Raw genomic sequence first — 12,072 nt, forward strand, 5'->3', positions numbered from 1 at the left:
GGGAGAGATTTGCATAGAGGAGGCAGTGCCTGAAGAGTTAGGACTAGGGGGTGTAAAAGAATTGGCGGGGGAATGAGAAATGGTAGCAAGCGGACACGCCTCTCCTCTGGATCCCTTTTGCTTCCCCAAAAAAACAGCAGGAGAGAGAGATGTTTGTAACCTCATGTAGCGTATCAGAGCTGCTGCTTTTAGCAGCAGTGAGTACCAGAGTACCTTAGAGTACCGGTGCTTTAAGGATTGAACCTCAAAAGACACAGAACCCTCTTTGAAGTCTGTGTTCCTGCTTTTAACACAAGGCAAAACTACCCCAAACTTCCCAAAAGTCGTACAGCTGCCGTTTTCAGCAGCTTTCCCTAAGGTGCAGTAAAATTCTCCGTGGGCGTAGCTGGGATTGCCCGCGCTGCAGTGCCGGGGAGGGTCTGCCTGCACAGCTCTGCGATAGCTGCAAGGCTGTCATAGCACAGGGCGCACTGCTGCCAGGGTGCCAGGCTGTTGCCAAGTAATGTGACAGGGCAGCGAGTCCAGGCTGTCTCCTGATTTGCTTTGAAAAGCACATTACATATCTCTGGCTGACATAAAATCCCTTCTGCTTCACAGCTATGGGGAATCAGCCTATCAGAAAGAGGCTTACAGTACTTTCTGTGATAGATAAAAGAAAAAGCAAATATGCTCAGCCCTTCTCCCTGTTTCTGGCAGCCCAGGCCACTGAATCAAATCCCTCTGTGCTGGTGGAAGCAGGGGCTACTCGCAGCAGTTCAGGCTTTAGACAGTGAGCCTAGTCCTGGGACAGCGGTGGGTGCAGCGCTTCTCATTGTGGGTTGCGAGAAGCACAGCAGCAAGAAAATTTTATTGCGAAATGGGGCTTTTGCTCCTAAGTTCAGGGTAGGTTTGGAGATCACAGAGTGAGATCTGAGGAGCAAGCTCACTGGGGAATGACTGTACCTCAAAGGCTATCCCTAGAAACGATGTTTGATCCTCTGATCTCTTGCTAATGAGTTTATGAAATGTCAGCCAGGATTTCCAGGTCAAAGCTAATGAGCGACGACATGATATCAGGCAAAGTTCAGCAGGGTTAAATGAATATAGATTTCAAATCCTCATGGTTTGAGCAGAGCTGCAGCATTTACTGGTGGAGGCGAGCCATGGAAGCAGAAAGGAATTTCATATTTGCTCCCGGTGTGACTCGGGACTAGACAATAGGATGAGAAATCAGCTTTCCAAACGTGGACTGTTTCAGTGCTGACATCTGTGTCTAGACTAGTTGTCTTGCCTCCCTGTGCAGTCACTGGGAGAAGCAAACTTTTCTGTAGCACTTTTCACCTGTCCGATTTGAAACATCTGCCTGAGGAGCAGATGTGTTCATGCTTTGCAAGTTCCTTGTTCTCACGCCGTGACCCTGCAGATGCCTGCTCCCCGTGCGGGCTTATCTTGGGCACAGGCAGACCAGCTCACATCTGGAAGTGAGAGCACCATGTTGTGTTGGTGCCACCATTAGGGGCTGTTGAACTTCCAGCAGAACTCTGTGGGGCAGTCCCAGATGTCCCGGCGCCTGGTCCGCACCCCAGCTGGAACCTCCCCAGCCACAGAAGAGAGTTGTCCGTGAGCACTGTGCCTAGCCTCAGGGCAGGGATGTCCTGTGGCTGAACAGTTTCTCCTCACATGCAGCTCTGCACTGTGGCTGGGATGCGATCGTGAGGCTGGGGTGGCCAGATGTGCAGGATGTCATCACCTGCCACCATTAGCAGGTCAGAGCAGGGAGATGGCACAGCCGTTGCGCAGCCTGAGCTCACAGATGTGCAGTCGAGACTCCACTGGCAGGGAGCTAATCCCTCCACTCCGCCTGGAGCCCTGAAGCTGTTGCCAGCAGCCACATGGCTGCTCCAGCATCTCCCTCCCTGCGGGGATGGCTGAAATCTGGGACTGAGGCAGAGTGACACAGAGAAAATACATCCCAGCCGCTGCTGGCATGATCCTTAGCCCCTCAGCAGCAGGCAGAAGGGCTGGAGTCCTATAAAAGAGACCTAAAAATCTATGAGGAGAGGCAGAGTGCTGGCAGGAGGAGGGCCCCGAGGGCTGTGTAGGGTGGACTGTCAGCACAGCAAGTATAATGCTTTAGGGGAACGTGGTGTTCATTAGCGCAGTCAGAATTACAGACTTGTCCTGAAGCCCCTGGCACTAAGCTGGCCTCCCCACCTCCGAAGCATCCATGCCAAAGAGCGGCACAGGAGCAAGGTTCGGGAAGGAGAGGCAGAGCAGCTGCAGGAGGGAGTTAGATTTCCCACTTGGCACTTTGCATGTAGCTGTTTTTCTTTAATTCCTTGAAAAAGTGAATCATGAGAATGGCCAAACAGTGCTCACAGCTAACAGACACTTCCCTCCTGTGGGACACTAACAGCCACCTCTGTGCTGGGATTAATTCGACCTGGTAAATGTCTTCCCTATGCTGCCTGCCTGCAGCATGCATGAGAAACCCACCTCTGAAAACAAAGTGTTTTGCAATGCACGGATATCACAGCTCTCCCCCAACCCCTTCCTTCTTTTCTCCCCAGGCTGAAGAGCTGCTCTGTTGCCTTTTTGACTCCCTGACATCCGAGAGCATCCACCAAATTGAATCCCAGGATTGCTAGCCAAGTGATCGGTGCCCCCAAGCAGCCCGTGGGCAGATGCGACTGCGGGTATCTGTGCAGATGGACACACAGGGGACTCTCAGCCTCTAAGAGCACTAATACTTGTTTGTCATTAAAACATAAAGCCTGAAGTATGGTATAAGCATCAGTAAGATAAATGAGAGTGGTGGGAGTAGGGACCAGTGCCCAAAACCAAATCTTTCTGAACCGTAGTCGTGGTTTCTAGTGGAATGCATTCAGAGACAATCTGCTTGTGTTTGTGGAGGGTTTGGAGGGTTCCTCTGGCTGAGAAAAACTCAGGAAGTAAAGTAAATACAGGGGCAGGTGTTTACCACCGTCTTTCTCTCGTGTGCTTGGGGACTCCAGGCCTCAAAGACATTACGGAGAGACTCTGTTTTCTGCTGCTACTGTGTTCTTTGAACCAAAGACCAAACCACAGTAAATTTAAATGTAAATAGTCTGAGGGAAGGTTGAATCCCTGGAGAGTTCAGTACACCAGGTAGAGCCATTGAGTGAGACTAAAAGCTGGACAGCTGAACGCTCGCCTGCCCCTGCTCCAGCAGCCCTGTTGCCAGCTGCCTGTGCCCAGCCCCAGCTCACTGCCCTCCCACGGGCACGCAACCCCTCCTCTCGTTCCTGCTTTCACAGCAGCTGCTCGTTTTAGCACGAATCTTCCTCAGCGAGCCCTTTCCACGAGCTCTCCCACAAGGAAGCGGTTGTTAATACAAAGGTCCTCAGTCTTCCTGGGACCCACAGGGCATGTTCAGCTCCTTTGGGGAAGGCTCTTCTCAGCCCAGAGGGGCTCATTTTCTGCTCTGCCCTCCTAAGGCAAAGGCTTAGACATGCGCACGCATCTAGTGCCAGACATCACAGAGGTGGCCCCAACAGTCCTTGTGCGTTCTCCAGGTGGTGTTCAGGCAGAGCAGCATGCAGCTGGCTGGCCAGCTCACCTCTGGGTGCTGCTGGCAGGGTGAACCCCCTCTGTGCCCAGCCCTTCCCTCCGTAAGAGCCTGGTAAGAGTCCTCCTCCCCAGCCGTCGGCTCGCACAAACAGTGAGAGTGCAACACCCTTGAGATCTCTGTCCCCTTTCAGACTAGGCTCAAAGTGTCCAGTAAGCCCAAAAGCTGAGAGCAGTCTATCTCCGCAAGCTCTGCTTCCGCAGCTGGTAACAGCCCTGGCACAGTCTCCCCCCTTCTCTAAGCTGCTTTAAAACAGCAAAAAGAGATAGCTGCAGTCGGGTGGGCGAAGGGGGGGCATGGACAGCGGGCCTGCCCTGACCTCACACAGCAGTTTGGTGTCAGGATCTGGGAAGTACCCTCCAAACCTCTGCTCCCCGGCACCGTTCCGCCTGGACAAGCTATTCAGGCTTTATGGTGGGACCAAACATCTCCTGAAGAGAAGCTCCAGAAACAGGCACCCACAAGAGAAGCAGGCAGCTGCCCTGGTCCCCCAGGAGGACGGGGTCCTGGGAGTCAGCGTGACAGAAGAGCCTGCTCTGCTCCTGCAGTTAAGTAGGCCATTTCCTGCACTCCAGGCGCATTTCTGTCATGCTTGTAAGCCATGTACGGCTTTGAAACAAATGAAAATTAAAAGGATCCACCCCCAGCGCTCAGGGAATTTGATCTGAACGAGGAGCGTGTTGGAATCAAGCGCAGGCAGATAGCAGCCAAAAGACAAGGCCTGCAGAGCCACACGCGAGAAGGGGGCACACGGGGCCGGTGGCTGCCCTGCACCCAGCCGGGGGGGGGTGGGCCACCAGCACTGTGTCTGACTCGCCTGGGCCTTCAGACCTGTGCAAAACGGGATTGCGGGGAGCTGGCCATCAGGAGTGACGTGGTGGCATCAGCTCTGGGGACTGGCAGCAGTCAGCCTGGGGAGGTGACATCCCTTTGGACACCCCTGGCCCCGTCGGGGCTCGCCAGCAGGCAGGAGCTCTCCGAGCTTCGTGGTGGGAGTTGAGACCATGGCCCTTAATCTGCCATGTAATAAACCAGAGCCTGGCACCAAAGGCGCCCCGCATCACCCCGCACCTCCGCCCCTGCCGGACAGCCCTGCTGCTGGGGCTTGTTCTTCGTGAGCCTCCATCCACCGACACGTGAAGAGCTGTGCCTCAGTTTCCCACCTGTGAAACAGGTAACGGCTCTGCCATCTCCCCCAGGCACGCCAGCAACATTGTAAAAATGGGGCAGCGCCCAGGTATTTTCAAGGGAGAGGCTGCTACAGTGTCTTCAATTCCTATTTTAAAGCCCAGCTAATTAGTCTCAGCATAACAAACCAGCATGCCCTGCACAGAGCAGGGGAAAGCATCATCCTCTGATATTTCCAAAATGCCAGGATTCCATAAATAACCTGGCCAGCCTTTCCTCCCAGAGCACTCCACTCCTCTCCAGAGAGCTGACAACCAGGGACGCCGCGGACCCGGCAGAAATCAATCCCGTCACCCCGCTGCCAGCGCCAGCTCCGTCAAAGGGAGCCGCAGCTCACACACTGTTTTTCCCTGCAAACTGCCACAAGGCAGCCAGGATTAGCTAATCAGAGCTGAGGAGCAAATTAATGATTGCTAGAACTAGGAGAAAGGCAGATTTGATCGGAGATTGCCAGCTTTGCAGCTGGCTCCTACTTGCAAACAATTCATTTAGATTATGAAAGCAAGAAATTGAGTACAAAACCCCCTAGATTGTTTGCTTCGTAGGGAAAGAAAAGAAAAGAAATGGAATTTAGATTAAAAATTATGCAGAATAGTATTAATTCCCCACCCTTTTGTGCCTCCCCTCTTGCTGGAAAACCAGAGCTAATCAGAATTTAGCATTGTTCTGCTGCCAGTGTCAGAGCTGCCTCAATGGAGGAGAGACAAAATACAGTAGGTGGCATTTTGCGTTAACTCCTTAGGGTCCTGCCATAAGAAAGACGGGACTGGTGCTGATCTCCCATTTTCCTGCCGTGCTCTGGCCCCATCCCCACCGCCCTGGCCCCAACCCCACTGCTCTGGCCCCATCCCCACCGCCCGTCGAGAGGCGAGCGCCGGGTGGCTCCCCATCAGCACGGAGCTCCCGGCTGCACCCCGGCAGGCTGTGTGACACCGTGTTTCTTGGCGGTGCGGAGGGCTCGGCAGCCCTCGCATGAGCCCTTTGCTCCGCCGTAGGGCGCATCGGTGTCCTGAGGGCTGCAGAGGTGCTGGGTGCTCTTCCCTATCGCGGGCATGGGCAGGCAGCCGCGCTCATGCCATAGCTTTCTAGCTCACTGTGTTCCCTTTGGTGCCAAGGGCAGATTTAACTAATTATCAATTAGGCTTAGAAATGGCTACCTGGCTGTCACCGGCAGCAGCAGGACGCTAGTACCAAGCCAGGTGAGAGGAGGAGGACCACACCGGTTCCCTTCTCAGTGCCAAGCAAGGCACATGCACGTGACGGTGCGATTTGCAGGTGGAGGAGCTGAACTGGCGGCCGATGGCTTCCTGCTCTGCTCTGCGAGGTAGCTGCCAGGGCAGCCCATCCCCCTGGCTGTCCCTTCTCGGGGTGGCCCTGGCTCCGGGTCGGTGGTGGGGGACATCTCCCTGCCCACCCTCTGGCAGCCACTGATGCGGACCCATGAGCTGCTCAGAGGTTGTGCAGTCTGGCCAAACTGACTCTTACACACACACACACCCCAATTAAGGGAAACACACACCCCCAACAAGGAAAACCCCCCAAAAAAATTAAGCACCTCAGAGCAGAATCTGTGGGCCTGCTGCTTTGGTGTCTCCCATCAGCCTTGCCTCTGCTGCGTTACGCAGATGTGAAAACACAAAACACCTGGAACTGAAACAACCCCCTAACACCAACACCTGGATTTGATTTGGGCCAGAATAGGTTTGGGGGTTTTGTTGGGGTTTGGTTTTTTTTCCTTAGCTTTTACATTCACCCCAAAAACTTGTTTCTGCCCCAGCCGTATGCACGTGACCCCTGCTGAGCACCAGGACTGTCTCACGTCACCGCTCAGACCCACCAGCCTAGTGGAGATGATGATGCCCTCCCGGTGAACCGCATCAGCGTGGCCTGGGACCTGAGCACTGGTTTTCATCTCTGGAGGCCCCCAGCTGCCTTGGGAAGCAGGAGGAGCTGCTGGAGCTGCCCCCCATCAGCCGTCCTCACTGGGCTGGATCATCTTGGTCCACACACTTCCCATGTGCACAAATATTTGCTTTGCCCGAACTGGCACAGCTGTGAGCACCTCTCGCGTGGCTGAGAGCTGCCACCACTGGATTCCCAGGTGTGTCTGCATCTCCAGGGCTTGCTGGACCCCCACACAAGAGGCCTGGCCGTGCTGGAGAGCTGACACGCTTTGGGCATTGGTGAGGCCAGTGTCCAGGATGAGGATAGGGCAAGTGGTGCCATCACAGAATGGCCACAAGGATGATGGGAGGCTGGAGCACCTCTCCGGTGAGGACAGGCTGAGAGCTGGGGTGGTTCAGCCTGGAGGAGACAAGGCTCCGGGGAGACCTTGCAGTGGCCTGGCAGGGCATAAAAGGGGCTTATGGGAAAGACAGGGACAGACTTTTTAGTAGGGCCCATAGTGATAGGACAAGGGAGAATGGCTTTAAGCTGAAAGAGTGCAGATTTAGATTGAGCTATTAGGAAGAAATTCTTCCCGGTGAGGGTGCTGAGGCGCTGGCCCAGGCTGCCCAGAGCAGCTGTGGGTGCCCCATCCCTGGCAGTGCCCAAGGCCAGGCTGGACGGGGCTGGGAGCAACCTGGGCTGTGGAAGGTGTCCCTGCCCGTGGCAGGGGGCTGGAACCGGATGATCTTGAAGGTCCCTTCCATCCCAAACCACGCTGTGATTCCATGATATGGCAGGAGTGGTGGCTGGTCCCCAGTGGGGGAAGCATGAGCCACTTCATCATCTTCCTGGGGTGGGATCAGGACCTGGGCTCTAGTCCCAGCTCTGTCCCGTCAGGCAGGCAGTGGCCCTTCTCCACTCCTTGATCTCCATCTTCCTGGGGCACCATCTCCCAGGCCTGTCGCAGCAGGAGCCACGGATTAATTGGTACTTGGCAATTCCCCACGGACAGGGGCTGGAGGAGCACAAAGGGCGGTCTGTCTGCAGGGCTGGGAGCTTCGGTACCGCGGGGCTGGGGATGACTCAGATGCGGGTAATTAAGCTGATTGGAACAGCGGTGGCTCAGGCAGGAACACCAGCCCGGGGCACGAGGAGCTCGTTGGGCTGCTGTAACTGGGTCACGCAGGAGCCCTGCACTGGCGGTGCCTCGTGCGGGCTCACCTGGCCCTGGCACGGCCACCACCCAACAGTGACACGGCTCTGTCCCGGAGGGCAGCCGGGCATGTTCCAGCGAGGCAGGGCAGCAGCTCTGCCCGCGGCTTCACATGGCACAGGGTCAGGCCGGGGCTGCTGGTACCACCAGGGCTCCCGGGGAGCTCGGCAGAGGGGCTGTAGGGTCTGGCTGTCTCCCTCCCTCCCTCCTTCCATCCATCCCTCCTTTTTTCCACCCATCCCTTCATCCCTCCCTCCCTTCATTCCTCCCTCCCTCCATCCCTTCTTCTGTCCATTCCTCCCTCCTTCCCTCCCCCTCTTCCTCCATCCATCCCTCCTTCCTTCTTCCATCCCTTCCTTCTTCCATCCCTCCCTTCTTCCGTTCCTCCCTCCCTCCTTCCATCCCTCCCTTCTTCCGTTCCTCCCTCCCTCCTTCCATCCCTCCCTTCTTCCGTTCCTCCCTCCCTTCTTCCGTTCCTCCCTCCCTCCATCCCTTCTTCTGTCCATCCCTCTATCTATTCCTTCCTCCCTTCCTCCATCCCTTCTTCCGTCCATCCCTCTATCTATTCCTGCCTCCCTCCATCCATCCATCCATCCATCCATACCACGGCACCCCCAGGACCTGCAGGGCCCCACCAGGCTCCTCCCCCCCTGGCTGTAGGACCCACCGCAGGCTGGGATTGGCCTGGGGTGTGGGGCCTCCTGACCAATCCCCTGCCACCCTGCTGTCTCTGGCCAATCCTGCATCTCCCTGCTCTGGCCCTGGCCAATCACACGCAGCTGCTGCCGCCAGGAGGGGTATATAAACCCTCAGGGAGGGCCTGGGGCTGTGCTGTGGGGTTCTGCTGGGCTCCAGGTCTCTGGCTTGTGTGTGGTTGCTCTGCCAGGGGAGGGCTGGCCCCGGGGGTACCGCTTATGCAGGCCCCCCACTTCCCACTCGAAGGCCAGGGTGTTGTTTGCCATTTTCCAGCCATCGGGAGCCTCCTGAGATCTTGGTGAGCTTTTTGAAGATGAAAACTCTTGTCTCCAGCAAGATCACCAGGTGCCACAGCTGGTGGGGGCTCTTAGGTGGCTCCAATGGACCTGCTGGTGACTGTTTGCCTGAGACCTTCTTATGCTGGAGCTTGGTGTCTGCTGCCTCTGGGCTGAAGCTGCTCTGTGTGCTGTGGTGGACCTCGCTATGCTGCTCAGCTCCTGGAGGAGACCTTGGTGCTGTGGCGGCCTGGCTGGGGCTGAGATCCCAGAGACTTCCTCAGCTGACTTGGGGAAGGGCAGGGCGGGTGCCCCTATCCCTCCACCTCAGCCCAGCGTTAGCTGGCAGCTGCTGCCGGGGGCGTTTAGCCTGTGCTATGCAGTGGCAGGCGCTCGCAGGGCTGTGAAGCCATTACCGCAACACATTGGCGTTTCCATGCTCCGAGCGGTGACTTTGGATGTGGGACTGACCCTTTCCAGAGCTGTGGCAGAAGATCCTGAGCTGTCTGTGGCTGTACACTGCGCTGGTGATACCCTCTCAAAGCAGCCTGGCCAGTCATTGCTGCCCCCCCCCCCAAGCCCTGAGGGCTGGGGAGCAGCTCTTCAGACCCACAGAGGACTGGGCTCACCCCGTGGTGGGGCAGAGGAGGCTCTGCCATGAACAAGCAGCTCTCAAGAACGGCTGTAGGTTGTCTCCAGTTGAAAGCTGGGTGATGACTCAGAGCTGGGTACCTGACGCTGCAGGGAACTTGCTGTAAGGCTAATGTGACTGTTGTGCTGGTTCCAGTGTCTGACCCCGTGCCTGTCCTTCCGCAAGATGCAGGCTCCCTTGGGAAGCCTGGAAGCCGGCCAAGGTGATGTTCAGTTCCTGACTCTGCAAGCCGGCACAGAATCCTGGTCTGCTCCAACCAGCTGGAGCTGATGCCAACCAAAGTGCCGCTGGATCCTGCAGAGCTGCTCCTCTCCCCCAAAGGGAGGTACCCAAACACACGGACCTGGACACGCTGAGCGGTGGTACTGTGAAGCAAATTCAAGGCCACCAAGAAGCTCCTGACCACTAACCTACCCCTGTCTTCTGGGTATCTGCTGCTGCACTTCTCAAACAACCACAGCCCATGTTCTGATACCCAGCCTCCAAATATTGGAGCCCACTTGGGCTTGAAGCCAAGCAGGTGCCACAGGCATCCTGTGGGCTGGCCAGTCGTGCCATGGACAAGTCACCCTGGCCAGCCGCTGCGAGGGGTGCCCGTGGGCAGCTCAGTGGAGCAAGGCACCCTAGGGCCCTGGCCAGAGCCCTGAAGTGGACCTTGGTCCTGGGGAAAGGGCCCTCATGGTGCTCCTCAGGCCAGGCTGGGGAAGGGTCAGGCCCTCGAGTGACTGCAGGTGTGTCCCAGTGGAGCAGCTCCAGCTGGGGGAGCTGAGCCTTCCTCTGCCTGAAGAAGAGGAGGCTGAAGGGGGGGATATGAGTCTGGGATTGCCCAGTGCTGGGAGCAGAGGGGGTGGGGAGGTGCCAGGCAGAGGGGCGAATCGGTGAAGCTCCAGCAAGGGAAGCGCTGATGGGTAGGAGGAGAAGCTGCTCAGCAGGAGGGTGTTGTAGCCAGGGACCAGAGGCCAGCTTCAGGAAGCCCTACTTCCCAACCAACCCCCCTCTGAGGTGGCTGGGGGGGATGAGGCAGCTCTCCTGTTACCTCTGCAACCTCTTCTCCTGAAGTTTTTCTGGTGCTGTGTCTTTGGGGCTACAAGGTGATTAACATCCATTTTAAGCATGTTCCAGACATGTTCTGGATGCTTTTAAGCCCTTGAGGTGTCACAGATGACTTACAAGTGGGGCTCTGTTAGCGGTTGATTCACTGTTTATTGAAGCCTGTATTAATGCTTTTCAGACGAGACCTTTCTGGAGGTGTAGCAGGCTCCGAGGCGAGGAGCTGAGTTTCTCCCTCACTCGGTGGCAGCACGGGTTTAGCTCAGGTCTCGTCAGACTGAGAGCTGAGGTCTTGTGAGGCCACTGAGAGCAACGTCCGTCTGTCATGATGCTCTAATTAGCACGGAGTAACACCAGTCCTTTGCCTGAGCACTGGGGTGATGGGGGAGTGAGGTCTGCAAGCCAGCAGCTCACCCTGTCCCCTCCGGTGGGGACAGGAAGGGTTTGGAGGTAGCCTGGGGGCTTTGTGTCTAGCAGGGAGATGCTCTGCTGGCTGGGATGCAGCGGAGCTGGAACAGGCAGGAGCTGCAGCTCGGTGGCTGGGGAGAGGCTGCTGCAGCCGTGCCACTTGCGCAGCAGCCGGACTCGGACTGTGAAGGGGCAGAGCCTCGCCCGACATGCAAAAGCCTTTCCTGCCCCTGCTGCTGCCAGCCCTGTGGCTTTTGGAGGGATGCGAAGGAAAGTCTGAATCGGGAGCGTGGACCAGCACCTGGGAGCCAGTGTAAACAGCACCTTACGCTCATCAGTGGGCTTGGGGTGCTGTCTGTGGCACCCTGAGCTGGCAGCTGGGTCTTGGGGTGGGGGAAGCTGCCTGTGCAGGTATCCTGAGCCCAGTCTGGGCAAGGCGATGGTGGGCATGGCAGAGATTTCCCATCCTTGCCAAGCTGGGATGCTGCAGTTGTCATGGCAACGTGGGAGGCCTGCTGAGCTGAGCCCGAACCCAACCATTTGGGTGGTGTGGCGGGGAGTGTGTGTGCGGGGCTGAGTGTGCTTCCCAGCACCTTCCCTGGGCTCTGGCACTTCAGCATACTCCAAAACTGCAGTAAACCCCCTCCTCCCAAAGCTGACAAACCCACCCATTTTCCAGCTAAAAGACTCTGGTGAATGAAAAACACTGGGTTTTCCATGGGAAGAAACATCTTCAGGTGAAAAAAATCTATCCAACCACATTGCAGGGAGCACGCAGCCAATTCGGAGATGCCGGCAGCCTCCTGCACTCCTCTGTCCTGTGCCAAAATCCTCCCAGCCAGCTGAGGCGGGAGCAAAGGCAGCCAGCACCTGGCAGGGCCTTGCCCAGAGCTGTTCCCTGTGGGATGCTCCCACCAGGCAAGGACCTGCCCCGGTGAGGGGCTGGGGATGGAAGTGCAGCCAGCTCCGCTCTGCCTTGCCCAGGGGTGGCTGGATCTGTTCCGCAAGGTCACCTCTCCCTTCTGCCACCAGCTGCGGCCCTGATGAACCACCCCATGTGGTGCGGGGATGGATTTTTTTCCCCACCTCGGGACAGTTTTTGCTGCCTGGCTCCAGC

At 56.9% G+C, this 12,072-nt stretch overlaps 1 protein-coding gene across 3 annotated transcripts in view; it reads left to right on the forward strand.

The window, feature by feature from the left end:
- The window catches only part of DNAAF8 (dynein axonemal assembly factor 8), a 95,204-nt gene extending 90,987 nt beyond the window's left edge, over positions 1 to 4,217 (forward strand). For all 3 annotated transcript variants that reach the window (XM_040592880.1, XM_040592879.1, XM_040592881.1), the window contains one exon: positions 2,550 to 4,217. In XM_040592880.1, the coding sequence (XP_040448814.1) occupies positions 2,550 to 2,627 (78 nt within the window). In that variant the 3' untranslated portion in view covers positions 2,628 to 4,217. The remainder of the gene's footprint in view (positions 1 to 2,549) is intronic.
- Positions 4,218 to 12,072: the final 7,855 nt, after the last annotated feature.

This window comes from Falco naumanni, chromosome 4 (genome assembly GCF_017639655.2).
Source record: "Falco naumanni isolate bFalNau1 chromosome 4, bFalNau1.pat, whole genome shotgun sequence".
Taxonomy (NCBI): domain Eukaryota; kingdom Metazoa; phylum Chordata; class Aves; order Falconiformes; family Falconidae; genus Falco; species Falco naumanni.